Source organism: Nicotiana sylvestris, chromosome 3 (genome assembly GCF_000393655.2).
Source record: "Nicotiana sylvestris chromosome 3, ASM39365v2, whole genome shotgun sequence".
Classification (NCBI taxonomy): domain Eukaryota; kingdom Viridiplantae; phylum Streptophyta; class Magnoliopsida; order Solanales; family Solanaceae; genus Nicotiana; species Nicotiana sylvestris.
The window spans coordinates 25045512-25068617 of record NC_091059.1 but is presented as its reverse complement, the minus strand read 5'-3'; the positions used below and the strand labels follow the sequence as shown (position 1 = coordinate 25068617).

General features: G+C 38.2%; 1 protein-coding gene across 1 annotated transcript; it reads left to right on the top strand.

Moving 5' to 3' along the window:
* Nucleotides 1-17293: 17293 nt before the first annotated feature.
* LOC138887154 (uncharacterized) lies at nucleotides 17294-19660 on the top strand. The gene is made up of 6 exons (XM_070168870.1): nucleotides 17294-17413; nucleotides 17630-17866; nucleotides 18105-18291; nucleotides 18396-18524; nucleotides 18888-19179; nucleotides 19312-19660. Exons 1-6 carry the CDS (start codon nucleotides 17294-17296, stop codon nucleotides 19658-19660), a joined length of 1314 nt encoding a protein of 437 aa, XP_070024971.1.
* Nucleotides 19661-23106: the final 3446 nt, after the last annotated feature.

Sequence of the window (23106 nt, the reverse complement as noted above, 5' to 3'; positions counted from 1 at the left end):
GTTATCATTGTTATTATTTGGAGATAGATCTTCTCCATAGGCTAGAATGGCCTTCCTCAGTACTGAGTGACTGCTGTCAGAGATGTATATATTCCGGGATGGATCTTCCCTGGGTCGTGTGAGCCATTTACAATACTGAGTGAATGAGCATTTGAGATTGTAGGCACTGGAGACACTCAGCATGGTGCATTTCATACAGCATGTGCATTGGCATGTAGACGTAGCAGAGTTATACTTTCTTACCCTGTATATACCTGCTCTGTATTACTATTCGAGCTATTTATTTAACTGAAAGCATGCCTACATTTCTGTACATTATTTTTGTTACCTTTGATGAGGTTGAGTTTGTCACTACCTATCAGTTCAAAGGTTAAACTTGTTACTTACTAAGTTGGTGTACTCACGTTACCCCCTGCACCTTGTGTGCAGATCTAGGTATCTCAAGCTACGGTAGCGGTCGCTGATCATTTCAGTCGTGGGCTTTCATTGGAGATAGCGAGGTAGCTGCCTGGAGATCGTAACCCTGCCTTTCTCCTTCCCTATCTTCCTTTTAGTGTATTTGTTGGCTATTCTCAGACTATGTTAGTCTTATTTTATTTTGAACAGTTGTAGTATTTTGCTCATGACTTAGTGACACCCAAGGTCGTGCTTGTATTTTTCCGCTTTGTTTTTGATTTTTACTTTATATCTTTTATCGGATTTCAGTGGAAAACATGGTTTTACTTAAGTTTTTAATGAAATGTGGACTATTTTGGAAATGAGCTGGCTGGTGTAATTTCATGATAGGCGCTATCACGACCGCATCGGTTTTAGGGTCGTGACAAGTTGGTATCAGAGCCTAGGTTACATAGGTCTCATGAGTGATGAGCAGGTTTAGTAAAGTCTCGCGGATCGGTACGGAGATGTCTGTACTTATCTTTGAGAGGCTGGAGAACTTTTAGGAAAACTTCACATTCTTGAATTCTTATCGTGCGACGTTGATTTAGCTTGAAATGTAACTCTTTGAATTCCTTCCACGCATTCATGTGCGCACATGAGCACTCGGTCAGCTGTGCATAGACAGCTTGTGATTCCTTGAATGGGGGACGGGATGTGATTTCCGTGTGTTGATGTTGGGCCAGTCTGGAGGACTTGAGGTCGGGCCTTGCCTGTAGCTTGAGCACTGAGGTGTTGATTGTGTGGGCACCTGCTTTTGGGATTTATATGTTAGGTGGAGTCCCTATTAGGGGAAGTGATGATTGGATGGCTACATGAAGAGCTTGATGTGCCTGCGAGATATGTTCATATGATTTAAAGAACTAATTGGTGCTTGATTTCCATCTTGATGTTGTTTAGTTGGGGAATGAGGTAGATTTTATATCGTGATGGGATTTCAGACTCAGAAAGATTAGGCGATTGCGTGATGTTTATAGCGGTGGAAGGGCATAAAGAGAAGTTAGTTTGAAGGGGAGAGGTGGGTTATCCCTTGCGGAGTGTTCTGGAGTTTGTGTGATCCTTATGTTGTTTGTTGAAAGCCCTCTTTTACCAATGAAATATATATGCTGTAGTTTGAGTTTGGATCGCGTATGAGAGTTATCTTGACTATTACGAGGGTGAATGCGAGAGTTGTAGATGACTTGAAGTACTATATGGTTTGTGTTGCGCAAGCTTATGAATGATTTAGTTAGACCTCACTGTGGTATTACGATAGTAATGGAGTATGGGCATTGTGAGTTTTTGGGTGTTTTGGCCTATGGCTTTGAGCTAAGTAGGGGAATCTGCTATTGATAAGTTGATTGCGCGGCTAAATGTCATATCAGTTTTAGTTTGAGGTATACGAGCAAATTAGCTGTGGCTTACAGGGGTTGAGATCGAGGATGGCTCGAGTAAAGGAAAATTTGGATAAGGGTTGTGTAATTCTTTGGGGGTATATGAGAAACGTTGGAGGAATTAATTGTTATTGTAAGGGATGTAACGGGTATGGATTAGGATATCGCTCGGTTGCTTAGAAGGATGGATTACTTCTTTAGGTGTTGCTGATGGAGCACATGTCGTTCGGTCCGTTTGATCAGTCTAATTGAGGTTTGAGTAGAGTGGATGACTCCCGAGAATGGTTCTAATGGATCCAAGATGTGTATGTAACAATTGGGGGATCTTCAGGATGTGTATCTGGCTAGAAGCAGAGGTCTACGTTTGAGGGTGTCAAGACTTGTGGCATTACTATATCACTATAGAATCTACATATCAGTATTAGAGAGGTGAAGGTAATAACTTTAGATTCGCAGGAAGTCTCTTTAGAGTAAGTATTTTGAATGTGGTGCTTTTGGGGATATTTGAGAGAGTATTCAACAGCTTATTAGCCTTAGACGATGTGGTTTTATGTTTGGGTCTCATGTGGTGAGTCTGGGTTGAGGATTGCGGTATGATGGTAAGGAGAAGTATCAATTTGAAGGAAATTTAGAAGTAACTTGGATATATAGGACAACTTGGTAGTAGGCCGGGTCGGCATGGTAAGGGATATGGTTAGTTCTTTGGGTGCTTATGAGGTAATGAGTTTCTACATGTGTCTCGTGGCAATGCTCTTGGGTATTTGGCGATCAATGTAGCTTGGTTGAGCTATAAGGATTTAGTTTTGACGGTTTGGTTTTGTGCAAATGGGATTAGGAGAATTCTTGATGGTTTCTACCACGGTTAGAGATGTATATTTTCTACTGGTGTGAGGATCATGTGATGAATAGTGATTTTTTCTAGATGGGATCAAATGGAAAGTTCTCGGTTAGTTGAGCATGTAGTTGTTTGTGGCTCGGAATGGATATGAAGTTCTTATGTTTATCCTAGGGTTGTATGATATATGCGGTATGTTGTGTAGGATTGGGATTTGCATGTGTAAGGTCACGGTTCAGTTCTAAAAGGAAGGTCATAAATTCTTAGACAACATGGGCAGTTTCAGACAACTAGGCAAATAATACCACTAATTGGTGCGGTTTGATGAGGGTATACATTTCAGAAAGGGGCAATGTGTTTGAGTTAATGGTACTTCATTGGTATTGCGGCGCTCTCTTGTTAGATAGACTACTGATATTCAAGTTTGCTTGGTGGTACAGAAGAATTATAGGAGTATCCCTCGAGGAATGATTGAGTATTAGAGGTGTGTTATATATTCGAGCGGTGGAGTTGGGACCAAATATGGTGATTCGTATTCTTTATGGATTTAGGGATTGGGAGTTCTCATAAACAGGTTATGTCGTGGCTGTGGACTGTGTATATCGGTCTTGTGTGGCGACTATTAGGGGTCTGGAGGCCTGAGTGGATCCTTGTCGCTTAGTATGGTAGATGTTGACATGATATTGGGTTTGGATTGGTTGTCTCCATGTTGACACGATTTGATGATTTTTGGAACAACTTTGGGCACGTTCGAGGACGAACGTATGTTTAAGTGGGGGAGGATGTAACGACCCGACCAGTCATTTTGAGAATTTGCACTTTGCTCACCAGTTCTCGGGCATGACTAGCCCTGTATGATGTATTATGACTTATGAAAATCGTCGATTCTGGCTTTCAGGATAATCGGAATAGATTTGGAAGAACAATTCTCAGCTTGAAGCTTTAAATTTGAAAGGTTTGACCAAGTTTTGACTTTTTAGTATTCGATCTTGGATTTGTATTTTTATGATTTGATTAGCTCCGTTAGGTGATTTTGGACTTGGAAGCGCATCCGGAATGTATTTTGGAAGTTCATGGTAGATCTAGGCTTGAATTGGCAAAATTGGAAGTTTGGTGTTTTCCGGTCGGCAGCGGAAATCTTGATATATAGGTCGGATTGGAATTTCGGAAATTGTAGTGGGTCCATTGTGCCATTTGGGATGTGTATGCAAAATTTTAGGTCATTCGGAGGTGGTTTGATAAGTTTTGGGATCGGTTGCGGAACTCGGAAGTTTTTTTGAAATCCTTAGGCTTGAATCCGAGGGTGATTTGGTGTTACGATGTCGTTTTGAGTGTTTAGAGGATTGGTATGAGTTTGAATGATGATATGTGACTTGTTCGTATTTTTTGTGGAGCTCCTAGAGGCCTCAAGATGATTTCAGATGAGTAACGGAAAATTAAAACTAGGAAAAATGCAACAGAAGCTGATGTGTTCTGTGAAAACAACACTTGTGGATTGGGGACCGCAGGTGCGAGGCGCAGATGCGGGAAGGAAACCGCAGGAGCAGAATTTGGAAACCTAAGGCTGGATCGCAGGTGCGGAATGGGAGCGCACCTACGAGACCGCAGGTGCGATATTGTCACAGCAGGTGCCGTTTTGGAGGTTTAAGTGACTTCCGCAGACGCGGATTTTTGGGCAGAGAAGCAGCCCGGAGGTGCGAGATATTGTCCGCAGATGCGGAAAGTGCTGAGCAGAAAGTATAAAAGGCTCCCTTCGCGAATATTTGGTCATTCTTCACCATTTTTGGCCTGTATTTGAGCTTTGGGCAGTGGTTTTCAAGAGGAATCAAGGATTTTCAGCTGGGTAAGTTACTTGGACTTTATTATTTGTGTTTGCGATGATTTTTCCACTGTTTAATCATGAAATTAGTAGGAATTTGGGGTGAAGTTTAAGGGGTTATGGCTTGAGTTTTGGAGAGTTTAAACTGGGGATTTGAGGGGCCATTTGAGGTCCGATTTTGATGTTCTTGGCATGTATAGACTCGTGGGAGGATGAGGTTTCTTGTGATGTAATTTTTAACGAATTCTGAGATGTGGGCCTAGGGGGTCGGGTTTGGCCAATTTCGAGATTTATGAGTTAATTTGATAATTTTCGTATGGGTTTCATTCCTTTAGCATATATTGATGATAATATACTTATTTGGGTAAATTCGGGGCATTTGGAGGCCAAATCAAGAGGAAAGGACGTCGCGGGTTAGAGTTTGGCTTGTCTTGAAGTAAGTAACGCTTCCAAACTTGGTTCTGAGGGTTCTATGTGTTCTATGATTACTTTGGAGGTGACGCAAATGCCAAATGACGGGCGTGTGGGCGTGTACTGTGAGAATTGCGGCCTGGATCATTCCATGGCACTGCTTAGTAACTCTTTCTTGTTGATATCTGTGTTTCTATCATGTGATTAAGTAAATGTGCTGTAAAACATGCTAGATATCCTATTAGGGCTTCATGCCGATACTGTTGAGACCTGAGTGGTCATTTCTTACTGCCATCTCATTACATTCATTGATATTATGTACTCAGTCTTGCTCATGTATATCATATCATGTCTTTGTCTTAGTTATTATTATTTGGCACATCATATCATTGTTTCGGGCTAGTTTTATGACATTGCAAGCCCGTGTGTGTAAGATTGGAGAGCGATGACTGAGTGAGGCCGAGAGCCTGATTATGAGTGATAGTTATGGGATCGGGCATCACGCCGTAACAATTTATTAATATATGCCTTCGTTGTCTTGTAATAGCGCTTGGGCTGTAGGAGCCATCCAAACTCTGTAACACACCCCTAGTGAGCGCAGATGATTATATTCAGGGATGAATCCTCCCTTGGTATGGATATGGATCTTCTCCATGAGCTGGTTGGCCTGTTCCTCGGTACTGGAGACCGATGGTCTTTGATGTGTATATATTCCGAGCTGGATCTTCCCTGGGCCTTGTGAGCCATATACAATACCAAGTGGTTGTGAGGTTGTTATCATTATTATTATCTGGAGATGGATCTTCTCCATAGGCTGGAATGGCCTTCCCTAGTACTGAGTGACTGATGTTAGAGATGTATATATTCCGGGATGGATCTTCCCTAGGCCATGTAAGCCATATACAGTACTAAGTGGATGAGCATTTGAGAATGTGGGCACATGAGGCACTCTGCATGGTGCATTCTATACAGCATGTGCATTGGCATGTAGACGTAGCTGAGTTACACTTCCTTACCCTGTATATACCTGCTTTGTATTACTGTTCGAGTTGTTTATTAAACTGAAAGTATGCCTACGTTTCTGTACATTATTTCTATTACCTTTGATGAGGTTAAGTTCGTCACTACCTATAAGTCCAAAGGTTGTACTTGTTACTTACTGAGTTGGTGTACTTACGTTACCCTCTGCACCTTGTGTGCAGATCCAGGTATCTCAGGCTACGGTAGCGGTCGCTGATCATTTCGGTTATGAGCTTTCATTGCAGATAGCGAGGTAGCTGCCTGGCGATCACAACCCTGCCTTTCTTCCTTATCTTCCTCTTAGTGTATTTGTTGGCTATTCTCAGACTATGTTAGTCTTATTTTATTTCGAACAGTTGTAGTATTTTGCTCATGACTTAGTGACACCCGAGGCCGGGCTTGTATTTTTTCGCTTTGTTTTTTATTTTTACTTTATATGTTTTATCGGATTTCAGTGGAAACATGGTTTTACTTAAGTTTTAAATAAAATGTGGACTATTTTGGAAATGAGCTGGCTGAACTAGTTTCATGTAACGACCCGACCGGTCGTTTTGAGCTCCGGCACGTCATTCAGCAGTTTGAGGCCATGAACGGCTTCATCTCAGGTATATTGACTTGAGTGTATGGTCAGAATTAAAATTCAGGAAGTTTGGAGTCAAATCTAAATGGAAATTCTCATTTTGAAAGCTTAAAATTGAAGAAATGAACTAGGATTGGAATTTTGAGTAAATGACATCGGAATTGGGATCCGAAGGATCCAGCAGGTTCGTATGATGATTTCGGACTTGGGCGTATGCCCGGATCGGGTTTTGGATAACACGGGAGCGTTTTGGCGCCTATTGTGGAAGATAGCATTTTAGAAGAAATTGCATCAGTTTGGTTTAAAATGCATTTCAGTGTTATTGATGTCCGTTTGGGATTTCGAGACTGGGAGTAGCTCCGTATGGTGATTCTGGATTTGGGAACGCGATCGGAAGTGAATTCGGAGGTCCGTAGGTCATTTTGGAGCCGTTCGGCTAAAGAGGGAAAATTGAAGGTTTTTGAGAAAATTTGGCCGGAAGTGGAAATTTTGATATCGGATTCGAAATGCGAATTTTATGGTTTGGATAGCTTCGTTAGGTTATTTGGGACTTAGGAGTGTGTCCGGAATATTTTTGTGTTGAAATATATGAATTATGTGAAAATTTTGAAGAATTTTGATATTTAATATTGTTAAAGTTGACTTTGGTCAACATTTTTGGTAAACAGACCCGGACCCGTGATTTTTCAGTCTTGAAAGGTCCATAAAAAAATATGGGAGTTGAACGTGTTTCCGGAATCGAATTCAGAGGTCCCAGGCCCGAGAAATGAATTTTTTCGTGAAATTGTTTTCTGAAAATGTTTAAGGAAAATGAAAATGAAATTTGATCAGAAAGTAATGGTATAGGGCTCGTATTTTGGTTTTGATACCCGGTACAGGTCATATATGTTGGTTAAGTGCTTCCTGTAAAGTTTGGTTACAAACGAACGTTGTTTGACGGGTTTCGGCCTTAAATTGGAAAATTTGAAAGTTTATGAAATTTGAAAGAATTCTTGGATTTAAGGCTCAAATCATTGATTTTGATGTTATTTTGGCGATTTGATCGCTCGAGCAAGTTTGTGTGATGTTTTAGAGTCAGTGTTCATATTTGGTTTGGAGCCCCGAGGGCTCGGGAGTGTTTCAGAGGTGTCTCGGAGTGATTTCGGACTTAGGAAAAATTGCAGAAAATTGCAGAAATTCTGCTGCGAGTAGTCTAGTTTGGAAGCTCATATCTTGTAATCTATAAGAAATCAGAAAAAGTGCAAAACACAAAGGTTGTAGCCCATATATTCTAGTTTTCGGAAAGTTAAACCATTCGCGATTTGGATATCATCTCCGAAAGTTACGATGGATCGAAAAGGGCTGCTGGAGCAATTTTGGCAGAATTTACGATGCACTTTAGAAGCTCATATCTCGGGATATATAAAGAGTTATGTGGTGTATAACATATCAAATTAAAGATCTTTGAGTCTAGTATCTATATCTTTAAACTATTTGTCATTTGGATATTTATACACGACGATATGGGTGTTTAAACATAAGGTGTCCGACAAGGAACAATTTTAATAGGATGTACAACTTGTATAACACAAGTGCAAGGTACAACTCGACGAAGCACAGACAGATTCTTTTATACACGGATTTAGCTCACTTTTCTTCATTTCTTCAAAGCATGGACGATTTTTGGGGAGCTTCAAGAGGGGATTTTCATCATCAATGTGAAGGTAAGTTATCCCCACCTATTTTGAGTTAAGTACAACAATTATGTATGGATTTGAGCATGAAAATTGTAGAAAAATTGAGGATTTAGGCATAGGGATTTGAAAATAAGATTTGGTGATTTGAGAGGTCAAATGAACTCCGATTTTGGTAAATTTTATATGTACGGACTCGTGGCGAGACGAGGAATCCGGTGATGTGACTTTCGTAATTTTTCGAGAAGTGGGCCTGGGGCTCGGGTTTTGCTAATTTCAGGATTTTCGATATTTTTCGAGTCTTTTTGATTGGGTTATATTCTCTTAGCCTATTGTGACGTATTTGTTGTGGTTTTGACTAGATTCGACGCGCGAAGAGGTCGATTCAAGAGGAAAGGGCATTGCGGACTAGTCTACGGCTGGTTAGAGATGAGTAATAGATGTAAATGCTGTTCTGAGGGTTTGAAACCCCGGACTTTCACATCGTAACGCTATATTGAGGCGTGACATGCACTCCATGGCGAGTGTGGGGTCGGATACTATTGGGGATTGTGACTTGGTCCATCCCGTGTGATGTTTATACTATACTGGTGATTGATACACATACTTCATTGATATTACGGGGCTTGATGCCATGTTTGGGGCCTTGTGCCGATTTGTAAAATCCTTCGAGGATTGATATTACTGCTTAGCATGATTTGCATATCATTTAATTTCAGTCCAAGGTTTTAAATGCTGTTTTGCAAACTCAGCCATAATTCTAAGTGTTGAAAACTTAAATGATATTTTTAAATGTATTCCGGGCTGGGAACTTCTGTTTTGTAAATGCCCAAGGGGCTTATTATATTATTTTCTGGACTGATTATAAAGTGACTTGAAACAGTGGTAACAATGACACTGTGTGATATACTTGAAACAGTGGTAACAATGACACTGTGTGATATACTTGAAATAGTGGTAACAATGACACTGGATGATATACTTGAACAGTGGTAACAATGGCACTGTATGATATAAATTGGTCAGGTAACAATGGCTGACCGGTCAGGTAACAATGACTGACCAAGATATTGCGCTTGGGCTGTAGGAGCCCCTCCGGAGTCTGTACACACCCCCAGTGAGCGCCGTCGACGATAAATAAATATGGATGGCTCGGGCTGCACGCCGCAGTGGGTACTGGAATGTACCATCATATGCATTGCATTGCATTCATGTATTTGTATTTATACTGGTGTTTAGCTGCTCAGTTCCATATGTTGCTGTATATTTGGATTTTAGCTTACTTTGTATATTTACTGGATTTTCTTACCTTCGGACTGTAGTTACTTTTATTACTCACTGGGTCGGAGTACTCACTTTACTCCCTGCACCTTGTGTGCAGATCCAAGGCAGTCTCAGGCTCAGTAGATCCAGTTGATCAGCAGATCCAGCTTCTGGGAGTATCGAGGTAGCTGCACGGCGTTCGCAGCCATTGATCTTCTCCCTCCTATCCTATCTCTTTATTTCCGCATTATCAGACTTTGGATATACCATGTATTAGGATGATATTCTGTATTCTAGAGGCTCAAATTCGTGACACCGGGTCCTAGTGAGATTATATTGTGTATTTTGTTAAATTCTTCAGTACTTTAATCTTGCTTAATTGATATTTCTTTCCGCTATTTTTGATAAATTGGGTTAAGTGTTGAATAATGGTCGGGCTTGCCTAGTAGTGTGCTGGGCGCCATCACGACCGGGATTTGGGTCGTGACAAGTTGGTATTAGAGCCTAGGTTACTTGGTCTCGCGAGTCATGAGCTGGTTTAGTAGAGTCTCGCGGATCGGTACGGAGACGTCTGTACTTATCCTCGAGAGGCTGCCGAACCTTTAGGAAAACTTCACATTCTTGAATTCTTATCGTGCGTCCTTGATTCAGCTTGAAAAGAAACTTTTGAAATTCCTTCCGCGTGATCGTATGCACCAACGGGCTCTCAGTATCAGATGTGTCTCGATGGCTTTGATTCCCCAATCGAGGGGCGAGTTGTAATCTCTGTGAGTTTGAAGTTAGACCAGTCTAGAGGACTTGAGGCCAAATCTTTGCCAATGGCTTGAGCACCGAGGTGCTGATTTGGTGAGCAAGTGTTTTGAACTCATATGTTCACTATTGTCCTTGTTAGCCGGAATGGCGGTTGGATATCCACGTGATGAGTATGTTAGTGTTGCGAGGTGTATTTGTACAACTTGGTAGTGGTGAAGAAGCCTACTGGATAGTAGATGAACTGTTAAGTGATTCGTTTCTTATTGTGATCTGTTGAGTAGCCTGAGTTATGGGCGCGTGAAGAATATTTTTTCGTGTCTCCTAGTTAGATAAGTCTGGGAGCTGAGATCGCTTCCGTAAATGTATTATGACGAAATCGTTGAGTCAAGGAGACCACCTTGAAGGTCGAAAATATTAAAGAAAGAATATGTTCCTACTTGGTTGAATAGCCCAATAATGGAGGGTTGAAGGGTATTTTCTATGTGTTATGATTCAAATAGGTGCAACGCATGTCCATGTATCAATTTAGATTTATGTAATTGATATGCATTGTGATGCTTTGTCAAGTTGTGGATGTGTTGTTAGGATGGTTTTGGTGATTCTCTGGCAGGTGGATAGGACCAATTACAAAGGAGGCTCTGCCGAAATTTTTGAAAAATTTAGGACTTAGTAAAAAAAAAAAAATTGGTCGCCTAGAGAGTGGGCTTAACTGTTGTGTGAGTAAATGCAAGAATTGCAGAAGAGTTAAAATTCCAGATGATTTGTGTTTCCAAGAGCTTATGATGGAGTGAGTTTAATCTCACCATGATATTACGACAACAATAGAGTATATGTGTTGTGATCTATGGCTTCGAGCCAAGTTGGGGAGCTTGCTGTTGATTAGCTGATTGCACGGTTTATTACCTGCGTGAATTCTGGTTATTGGCGTATTGGTGGGTTATTGCAGCTACGGAAAAGGACCATGAGTGGTAATTTGAGTAAATGAATTGTTGGATGCATGCTATGGTTAGCCTTATTGGCTCATATTTAGACTTGAGGGAAGATTCATGATTTATGCCTCGTATAGGTGCAGGCTTCGAGGGAAGTGATTCCGTTGGGTGCTTTATCGAGATGGTATTCATATGTTATAAAATTCAGTAGAGTTGGTTGCATTCGGGGCCAAGTCAGAGCTGGGTGGCTCTCAATAGTGGTCCTAGTGAATTCAAGAGGCAAAGTGTGGTGCCCGATGATTCTGAGTCTATAAGTACAGTTAAGAGTCAAGCTTTTGAAGCAGCTTATGAAGAAAGACAAAGAATGTTCTATGATGTTTTGACTTGCAGTGTAGCATTGAGAGACATGAAATGGTCATGGTTTTTGAGACAGCATGGTATCATGATTTAAGGTCACTCGGGGTGAGTGCGTTGGAATAAATTAGGTGTTGAAGGGAGATATTATTATTTCTAAGGCAATCAAGGATAAACTGGAAGGAAGTAGATTGATTAGCCATAGTTGAGTTGGCATATTGGTGTCAGTGATCGGTTCGTTCAGCGTGATCGAGTTATGCATGTGATTTGTGGCGGTGCGTGTGAGGCTTGTCGGCTGTAGTGATTGATGTTATTCTGAATCATTATTCTGTTAGGGCCTGTTATGAGTAGGCGGATCCCAGAAAGGGTTATGGCGGCTTGGACCACTACTTAGAGATTGGCATATTCGACGGTTATGAGAATTCGCCTGTATGTTGCTATAGTTCTCCTGAAGTGAGTTAAATGGAAGGTCTTATGTGATGAAGTATTAGCCTATCCGCGGTTCAAGAGTTGTGATGGAAATCACGTCTATCGTATATTAGCACGTGAGGTGCAGTGAGTGGTATGGAATTTGAAGTAAGGACCAAGGTTGCAGTTTGGTCAATGACTGTAATGTCACGATCTCGGATGAGCAGTATATGAGTTTCACTGTTTCGAGTAAGATGGGTATTGACGTCAGTATCACCTGAGGTCTGTGTTCTGTGAGAAAGGCTTTGCATCCTGGTTAGGGATTCTTGATCGCTTTTCAGCATTAGTGCAGCTGGTAGTTTGGATGTGCAGACCCGTTAATTATTTCGGAAGATGGTGGAGCTTGTCCCACAGGAATATTGTATAAGTGTGACATGTAGTCACTTGATTAATTAGAAATTTAACACTTGATTAATTAGAAATTTAAACCAAGTATGAGGATTTTGGTAATATCATCCATTTAAGAATTTATGCCCGGAGGGCACTCTGTTTATTAGGTTATGGACCTGTGAAAGATTATTGGCCTAGCTTGGCACGATCAGGATCGACTTGAGGTCGGTGGATAGATTTAAATGTGGAAGTGAGCCTTACGTCAGGCCAGTTGTGTTTATTTCAGCAATGCGCTCTTTATGGAAGGATAGTCGCAGTCTTATTTCGTGGTCAGTTAATTCATGTAAAGATATATTGCACCGTATGAGTTGTGAGACGGCTTGGTAAATTCCTTATGTGTTGAGGTTCCGCTCAGCGGTGATGTTATATGAGCAGGATGAGACTTAGATCATGTATCGCACCTCAGTTGTGCTTGAGTTTGTAGCCTATAGCGCTATATGTTTCCTTGGGAATGATATTATGCACCTTAGTGTGTTTATGACCGATATTCGGTATTTTGATGTGATGAGCTATTCAGCTCGACGTATATCTCCTTATGTGAGTTTTATATGTGGATCGGGTGGCACACCGCCATGGGTATGTTGTTTGGATCGGGTTGCACGCCGCAACAATGCGATGTTCAGTTCAGTGCCCATATTTGCTTTTGTGTGTTCTGTTTCCCTGTTTTCTGAGGAAGTCTATGTTAGTGTGCGAGTTGAGTAGTTCCTTCTAGAGTTCACCTTCATTTTGTATCGCGTTCGAATTGATAGCATACTGGCACATTGTGGCGTCTTGTGGGATTTTTGATTATGTCTGAGGTGGCTTATTGCCTGATCAGTTCGTACTTGGTGAGACGAGGTTACTAGATTTGGGGTCAGTGCAAACTGATTATATGAAGTATATTATAGAGCAAAGATCATTCTTTGGTTTGGGACAAGGTAATGGAACTTGTCAGGAGTGTAGATCCAATGAATTGTTGATTCAGCAGTTGGTTGTGAATTTCGGCACATCTCTTTAGTCATATCGGTGTAAAATAATAATAATAATAATAAAATAAACTAGAGCAAGACCTGTGTAGATCATGAGATGCAATGGGAGCATCAGATTCGTGGAATTTCGACTATTATGTTTAAAGAATGTTATTGTGGTTCTATGAGTAAAGTGATGCAAAGTGTGAATTCAGCAAAGTTATGCAGTCATGTTTGGGTACAGCGTGTGGAGATTGATATGGTGGTCGTATGATGGAAACAGGCTTGGCAGGGAAATTCAGGATGTTGGAATTGGGCCTAATGGCTTATTTGCTTGAATAAATAAGTATATCTACAGAATTATCGAGCTAATGTGCTCAACGGAGTAGTGGTAGCATGGGAAGGTGCATGATGTGTTAAACAAGTGATTTCAGACTACTTCAGTGTAGTTCTCAGCACGTTCGAGGACGAACATATGTTTAAGTGGGGGAGATTGTAACGACCCGACCGGTCGTTTTGAGCTCCGGCACGTCATTCAGCAGTTTGAGGCCATGAGCGGCTTCATCTCAGGTATATTGACTTGTGTGTATGGTCAGAATTAAAATTCAGGAAGTTTGGAGTCAAATCTAAATGGAAATTCTCATTTTGAAAGCTTAAAATTGAAGAAATGAACTAGGATTGGAATTTTGAGTAAACGACCTCGAAATTGGGATCCGAAGGTTCCAGCAGGTTCGTATGATGATTTCGGACTTGGGCGTATGCCCGGATCGGGTTTTGGATAACACGGGAGTGTTTTGGCGCCTATTATGGAAGATAGCATTTTAGAAGAAATTGCATCAGTTTGGTTTAAAATGCATTTCAGTGTTATTGATGTCCGTTTGGGATTTCGAGACTGGGAGTAGCTCCGTATGGTGATTCTGGATTTGGGAACGCGATCGGAAGTGAATTCGGAGGTCCGTAGGTTATTTTGGAGCCGTTCGGCTAAAGAGGGAAAATTGAAAGTTTTTGAGAAAATTTGGCCGGAAGTGGAAATTTTGATATCGGATTCGAAATGCGAATTTTATTGTTTGGATAGTTTCTTTTAGGTTATTTGGGACTTAGGAGTGTGTCCGGAATATTTTTGTGTTGAAATATATGAATTATGTGAAAAAATTGAAGAATTTTGATATTTAATATTGTTAAAGTTGACTTTGGTCAACATTTTTGGTAAACGGACCCGGACCCGTGATTTTTTGGTCTTGAAAGGTCCATAGAAAAATATGGGAGTTGAACGTGTTTCCGGAATCGAATTCCGAGGTCCCAGGCCCGAGAAATGAATTTTTTCGTGAAATTGTTTTCTGAAAATGTTTAAGGAAAATAAAAATGAAATTTGATCAGAAAGTAATGGTATCGGGCTCGTATTTTGGTTCCGACACCCGGTATAGGTCATATATGTTGGTTAAGCGCTTCCTGTAAAGATTGGTTACAAACGAACGTTGTTTGACGGGTTTCGGCCTTACATTGGAAAATTTGAAAGTTTATGAAATTTGAAAGAATTCTTGGATTTAAGGCTCAAATCATTGATTTTGATGTTATTTTGGCGATTTGATCGCTCGAGAAAGTTTGTGTGATGTTTTAGAGTCAGTGTTCATATTTGGTTTGGAGCCCCGAGAGCTCGGGAGTGTTTCGGAGGTGTCTCGGAGTGATTTCGGACTTGGGAAAAATTGCAGAAAATTGCAGAAATTCTGCTGCGAGTAGTCCAATTTGGAAGCTCATATCTTGTAATCTATAAGAAATCAGAAAGAGTGCAAAACACAAAAGTTGTAGCCCATAACATTATAGTTTTCGGAAGGTTAATCCATTTGCGATTTGGATATCATCTCAGAAAGTTACGATGGATCGAAAAGGGCTGCTGGAGCAATTTCGGCAGAATTTACGATGCAATTTAGAAGCTCATATCTCGGGATATATAAAGATTTATGTGGTGTACAACCTATCAAATTAAAGATCTTTGAGTCTAGTTTCTAAATCTTCAAACCGTTTGTCATTTGGATATTTATACAAGACATTATGGGTGTTTAAATAGAAGGTGTCCGACAAGGAACAATTTTAATAGGATGTACAACTTGTATAACACAAGTGCAAGGTACAACTCGACGAAGCACAGGCAAATTCTTTTATACACGGATTTAGCTCACTTTTCTTCATTTCTTCAAAGCATGGACGATTTTTGGGGAGCTTCAAGAGGGAATTTTCATCATCAATGTGAAGGTAAGTTATCCCCACCTATTTTGAGTTAAGTACATCAATTATGTATGGATTTGAGCATGAAAATTGTAGAAAAATTGAGGATTTAGGCCTAGGGATTTGAAAATAAGATTTGGTGATTCGAGCGGTCAAATAAACTCCGATTTTGGTAAATTTTATATGTACGGACTCGTGGCCAGACGAGGAATCCGGTGATGTGACTTTTGTAATTTTTCGAGAAGTGGGCCCGGGGCTCGGGTTTTGCTAATTTCGGGATTTTCGACATTTTTCGAGTCTTTTCGATTGGGTTATATTCCCTTAGCCTATTGTGACGTATTCGTTGTGGTTTTGACTAGATTCAACGCGCGAAGAGGTCGATTCAAGAGGAAAGGGCATTGCAGACTAGTCTACGGCCGGTTAGAGGTGAGTAATAGATGTAAATGCTGTTCTGAGGGTTTGAAACCCCGGACTTTCACATCATAACGCTATATTGAGGCGTGACACGCACTCCATGGCGAGTGCGGGGTCGGATACTATTGGGGATTGTGACTTGGTCCATCCCGTGTGATGTTTATACTATACTGGTGATTGATACACATACTTCATTGATATTACGGGGCTTGATGCCATGTTTGGGGCCTTGTGCCGATTTGTAAAATCCTTCGAGGATTGATATTACTGCTTAGCATGATTTGCATATCATTTAATTTCAGTCCAAGGTTTTAAATGTTGTTTTGCAAACTCAGCCATAATTCTAAGTGTTGAAAACTTAAATGATATTTTTAAATGTATTCCGGGCTGGGAACTTCTGTTTTGTAAATGCCCAAGGGGCTTATTATATTATTTTCTGGACTGATTATAAAGTGACTTGAAACAGTGGTAACAATGACACTGTGTGATATACTTGAAATAGTGGTAACAATGACACTGTGTGATATACTTGAAACAGTGGTAACAATGACACTGTGTGATATACTTGAAATAGTGGTAACAATAATACTGGATGATATACTTGAACAGTGGCAACAATGGAACTGTATGATATAAATTGGTCAGGTAATAATGGCTGACCGGTCAGGTAACAATGACTGACCAATATATTGCGCTTGGGCTGTAGGAGCCCCTCTGGAGTCTGTACACACCCCCAGTGAGCGCCGTCAACGATAAATAAATATGGATGGCTCGGGCTGCACGCCGCAGTGGGTACTGGAATGTACCATCATATGCATTGCATTGCATTCATGGATTTCTATTTATACTGTTGTTTAGCTGCTCAGTTCCATATGTTGCTGTATATTTGGATTTTAGCTTACTTTGTGTATTTACTGGATTTTCTTATCTTCGGACTGTAGTTACTTTTATTACTCACTGGGTCAGAGTACTCACTTTACTCCCTGCACCTTGTGTGCAGATCCAAGGCAGTCTAGTTGATCAGCAGATCCAGCTTCTGGGAGTATCGAGGTAGCTGCACGGCGTTCGCAGCCATTGATCTTCTCCCTCCTATCCTATCTCTTTATTTCCGCATTATCAGACTTTGGATATACCATGTATTAGGATGATATTCTGTATTCTAGAGGCTCAAATTCGTGACACCGGGTCCTAGTGAGATTATATTGTGTATTTTGTTAAATTCTTCAGTACTTTAATCTTGCTTAATTGATATTTCTTTCCGCTATTTTTGATAAATTGGGTTAATTGTTGAATAATGGTCGGGCTTGCCTAGTAGTGTGCTGGGCGCCATCACGACCAGGATTTGGGTCGTGACATTTCATGATAGGCGCCATCACTACCGGGTCGATTTTGGGGTCGTGACAGACATGCAGAAAATGATGAAATTTCTTGGAAGTGAGTCATCATCATCTTTCTTTCAAATTGACTTATTAAATGACCTTGTAGATGAATACAAAGATAATCAGTTTCTTACTGATTCATTAGAGGTATGTTTGGCCAGGTCAGGTACCACAAATGATGATAATCCCATTATTAGAGAAGAAGCCGGAATACTTGAGAAAGAATAAAAAAATGAAAACATCTCAGAAGAAGGAGCTCAATCCAAAATTGAACTCAAAAATCTTCCTTATCATTTAAAATATATTTTTCTTAAACCTAAATTATTTTCAGTAATTACTTTGTCTTCTTTGACTATAGAATAGGAAAGTAAACTGATTGGAGTCCTAAGAAAACACAAGAGAGCCTTAGAGTGGACTATAGCTGACGTTAAAGGAATCAACCCAGCTATTTGCATGCATCAGATCCTTATGGAAGAAAATTACAAACCAATAGTTCAACCCCAAAGGAGACTTAATCCAGCAATACATGAAGTTGTTAAGAAAGAAGTGGTAAAAGTTTTAGCAGCAGGTATTATCTATCCGATATCTGACAGCCCTTGGGTAAGTCCTGTACATGTAGTACCAAAGAAAGAAGGTATGACACTAGTGAAAAATAAAAACAATGAACTCATACCTACTAGAACAGACACATAATGGAGAGTCTGTATTGATTACATACGACTTAATGACGCCACAAGGAAAGATCATTTTCCTTTGCCTTTTATTGACCAAATGCTTGAAAGAATTGCAAGCCATGATTTTTATTATTTTCTTGATGGATATTCTTTGGTATAATCAGATACCAATTGCTCCAGAATATCAGGAGAAAAATACATTCACATGCCCCCATGGTACGTATGCTTACAGAAGAATTCCATTTGGACTATGTAACGCTCCTGCTCCATTTCAACATTGTATATCAGCAATTTTCTCATATATGACTGAAAAGTTTCTTGAAATTTTCATGGATGATTTCACACTCTTTGGTAAGACATTTGAAGATTGTCTTTATCATTTAACTTTGGTGCTTAAAAGATGTGAAGAGACAAATCTGGTTCTCAATTGGAAAAATGTCATTTTATGGTGACAGAGGGAATTGTTTTAGGATATAAAACTACTACCAAAGAAATAGAAGTTGATAAGGCTAAAATTGATCTTATAGCAGTATTACCTCCTCCTACCACTATTAAAGGCACTAGAAGTTTCTTAGGGCATGCAGGTTTTTATAGAAGGTTTATAAAAGACTTTTCAAAAATTTCAAAACCTCTAACTAACCTACTGATGAAAGATGTGAAGTTTGAATTTTCAAATGATTGCAGAAATGCATTTGAGTTTCTCAAAGAATAATTGACTAATGCTCTAATTGTTGTTTCTCCTGATTGGAGCCAGCCATTTGAAATAATGTGTGATGCAAGTGATACATCAGCATGAGCAATATTGGGACAAAAGAAAAGTAAGATCTTTAGACCCATATGCTATGCCAGCAAAACCCTCAATGAAGCTCAAATGAATTATGCAACAACCGAGAAGGATATATTGGCAGTAGTACTTGCGTTTGACAAATTTCGTTCTTATTTGATAGGAACGAAGGTTACAGTGTTCACCGAACATGTAGCCTTAAAGTATCTATTAACAAAGAAAGACGCTAGACCTAGATTGCTAAGATGGATACTCCTTTTGCAAGAATTTCATCTCAAAATAAAATATAAAAAAGGTTTAGAAAATCAGGTAGCTGATCATTTGTCACGTTTAGAGAATCCTCCTACCGAACTACTAGATATCCAAGAGGAATTTCCTAATGAGCATATCTTTTCAGTTATGCGATTGTATAGACCTCCTTGGTTTGCTAATATTGACAATTATTTAGCGGGAGGGTGGATTCCAAAAGATTTTTCTTACAAACATAGAAAAAAGCTTAAAAAAGAGGCAAGATATTATTATTGGAAAGATCCTTATTTGTTTAAATTTTATACATATGACATAATCATTATGTGTACCTGAGCCAGAAATAATAAAATTTTAAGTCATTGCCATGATGGAGCTGTAGGTGGATACTATGGAGGAAGAAGGACGACAACTAAAGTACTTGAAGTTGGTTTTTTCTGGCCAACTTTGTTCGAAGATGCAAGAAATTTTGTTATTGCTTGTGATAAATGTCAGAGAACCGGTAATATTTCAAAAAGGGATGAGATGCCTCTTAACTTTATCCTTGTGTGTGAAATATTTGATATTTGGTGCATTGACTTCATGGATCCTTTTTCTCCTTCAAATGGTTGCGAATATATTTTAGTTGCAACTAGAAAAAATAAAGCTCGTGTTGTTTGTGATTTTCTCAAGAAAAAATATCTTTTCTAGATTTAGTACTCCACAAGTTATCATAAATGATCAAGGAACTCATTTTATAAATAGATAATTTGCTAGTTTATTGTCAAGATATGGAGTTACTCATAAAGCAGGAACTCCATATCATGCTCAAACAAGCGGACAAGTAGAAATATTCAACAGAGAGTTAAAAAGAATTTTAGAAAAAACTCTTGGCTCTTCTTGAAAAGATTAGTCTTTGGAGTTGGATGGTGCTTTATGGGCATACAGAACTGCTTTTAAACTCTTATAGGCACATCTCCTTATAGAACAGTTTTTGAAAAATCTTGTCATTTACCTTTGTAATTAGAACATAAAACATATTGGGTTATAAAATTTTTGAATCTAAACTTACCCAAAGCAGGTGGAATCGTCTGTTGCAGCTTGATGAGTCAGAACAGTTCAGACTTATAGCATATGAAAATGCTAAATTGTACAATCAAAAGACAAAAAAGGGCATGACAAGCTCATTTTCCATAAATAATTTAAAATCAAAGAGCAAGTTCTGTTGTACAATAGTCAGTTGAATTATTCCCAGAAACGTTTAAGTCACGCTGGACAAGGCATACACTGTAACAAAAATTATCCCTTATGGTGTCATTGAAATACAACATATAAACGGGGGAGAAAAATTCAAGGTAAATGGTCATCGATTGAAGCCTTATGCTACTAGGATATTTCACAAACAGGTTTGAACAATCATTTTGCTTACAAATTAATAATGAGTCGAGTTGACGACATTAAACTCAGAACTATTATCTCTCTTTTATTTTTTTAATCTAAGGTAATATTTATATAATAAAAATAATATAAATATATTTTATTATATGTATGTATATATGTATGTATATGTGTGTATGTGTGTGGCAATTACATAATATGTAGTTATAAACCTATACATAGTTATATCATGTAAGAATTATGTCGATATTTGTACTATATCATTGTCTAATTTCTCTTTCTATTAAAAAAAGAAGATAAAAGATAAAGCAAAAAAAAGAAGAAGCGGAAATTGATTAAAAAAAGTAGAAGTATAGACATACTTTTGAAATAGTATAAATATTACTTCCTCATTCATTTTTACTTGTCCATTTTGGACTTTTTACGCCCCTTAAGAAATAATAATATAGTATGTATTTTACCATATAACCTCTAATAATGATAGCATTTTAAAAGGTCTTGGGAAATAATTTGGGGGAATAAATAGTTAATGATAAGAGTAAAATAAGAAAAAAAATTACCTTTTTCTTGATTTAGTATAATGAATAAGTAAAAGTAAAAATATATTTTTAGTATAATTCAGATAAATAATAATTTTGTGAGATTCAATTTTTGAATTCAAAGCTTCGAAACTTTTATGGATGTCAATGGAGTTTAAGCTTATGTCTTTACGTTTCACATGTCTTAATAAATTGTGTATAAATGAATACATAAATAAGTTTCACATAAAAGAACAAATAAATGGTTTCAACCTCGCCTTCAGCAGTGTTCCTTTTTTTAAAAAAAAAGTAACTTGACTTTAGCATTGTTAGGATGACGTAAAAAATGATGTGATAGTTAACATGGATCAATTATACGGGATGTGATTTTTTTCAAGGAAGCTTTAGTTCGTCCCTTTTTTGGGATAAGTTTATCCTTCATAGTTTAAAAACGAAGACGGGAGGTGCAGTGAAAAATAAGGATTTCTGGCCTATAAGCTGGTAAGAGTGCGTAGGCCTATCTCTATGTATGTCATAGAAGTAGCAAACATGCGGGTCGGGTTGGATATGGTTTGGGTCGAAATGGGTAATGAAAAAATGAATAAATTATCTGACCCGACCAATATTTAATACGGATAAAAAATGGGTTAACCGGCGGATAATATTTGTAACTATATTATCCATGACCTCTTGCATGTGATCACTTTTGGGAGAATTCTTAGTCTCCCTAACTTGAGGAATCCCCAATTTAAGGCTTTACAAATGTAAAAGTTAGACTCATTAGTTATCCATTTTCTAAATGGATAAAATGGTTCTTATCTATATTTGACCTGTTTTTAAAATGTTCATTATCCAACCCATTTTTAGTGGATAATATGGGTGGTTAACTATTTTCTTTTAACCATTTTGCCACCCCTAATATGTCGGATAGAGTTGGTTGGAATAGGAGAGAAAGAAGAGAGAGAAAGAATGAGGAAGATTGCAGTCTAAATACATTATTTTGTATAAAATTGATAAATTATATATCAAATATTATAAAAGCATTGTAGAGTTGTATAAAACTTTCTAATATGTGTATTGGAACTTATTCCAAATACTCATAAGCTTTTTTTGCTTAACACACGAGTAGACCTATTGTTTTGCAATAGCATCGCAGAGTTGTATAGAACTTTCAAATATATGTACTGAAATTGCTAAACATAATATTGTATAGAACTTTGAAATATGTGTACTGAAATTGCTAAATATATAGTTTTTTCAACACATGAGTGTGACAAAGTTTTCATCTGTAGTTTTCTCCATGAAACCATTTTTCTCCTAGCTCTTACTTACATCATAACAAACATGTTTGTTACATCTTTTACCTTTTGGGATAAGTTTTGAATACCTCAATAAATGACAGTTAAGATAAATAAATACTCTAAAAATAAATAATACATAACAAATAACCACATCATGTGTAAAGTAACAAATTGTAATCTAAATGAATATTTCTTTGCTAAACAACTTAAATGAATATGGTGGTTTTCTTTTAAAATTGTCCGATTTTAGAGAGTGTTTGGCCAATTGTTTTTATGAAAAAATAGCTTTTAAGTATTAGCATAAGTTGTTTTTCAGAAACTGAAAAATAGCTTTTCCTTATAAACACTTCTGAAACCTAGGTCGAGCATAAATTGTTGTTCTAAAATTGAGATTTTTTTTGAAAAACAATTGAATACCCAAACATAAATTGTAGTAACTCTCTAGTAGTACTTTTTCTAAAATAGTTTTGACAAAAAGATCTTTTCAAAATAAATAAATTTAGGAGGTTTGGCCAAACTGCCTGTTAAATTGGGTAAAACTATTACGATAACTTAATTAACGTCACAGCTTCTTACAAAATACATTTTCGAATAACTTTATTGAAAATCCAATTGGAGCTCCATAAAATTATTTTTGTTATATTTCCTAACAAATATCAAATGTTTACATTTACAAAAATAAATTTAGCGATGTAGAGACAATTTTTTAAATTAAAACAAATAATATTCCCTAATTGTTGGAGCTCATGCATAACTTACTAATGAACGGACCTTTGCGAGTATCCCGACTTTCTATAATTAACTTTCAAGATGTGGCTAACTTATTATATTAGTCTATTACCTTCTTTTTTTTAAGTTACATTGTAAATACCAGTGTATTATTGTTTTGGGTTCAATTTTTTTGACTATATTTGTTAACTTTATAGTATTTGTTATGATC

What these genes read in the sequence shown, in the direction of transcription:
- LOC138887154 (XM_070168870.1), top strand. Translation starts at nt 17,294, where the DNA reads ATGCAGAAAATGATGAAATTTCTTGGAAGTGAGTCATCATCATCTTTC. An exon ending in GGATGATTTCACACTCTTTG is followed by an intron (nt 18,292 to 18,395) that starts GTAAGACATTTG and finishes TTATGGTGACAG; the next exon opens with AGGGAATTGTTTTAGGATAT. An exon ending in GACAATTATTTAGCGGGAGG is followed by an intron (nt 19,180 to 19,311) that starts GTGGATTCCAAA and finishes TACCTGAGCCAG; the next exon opens with AAATAATAAAATTTTAAGTC.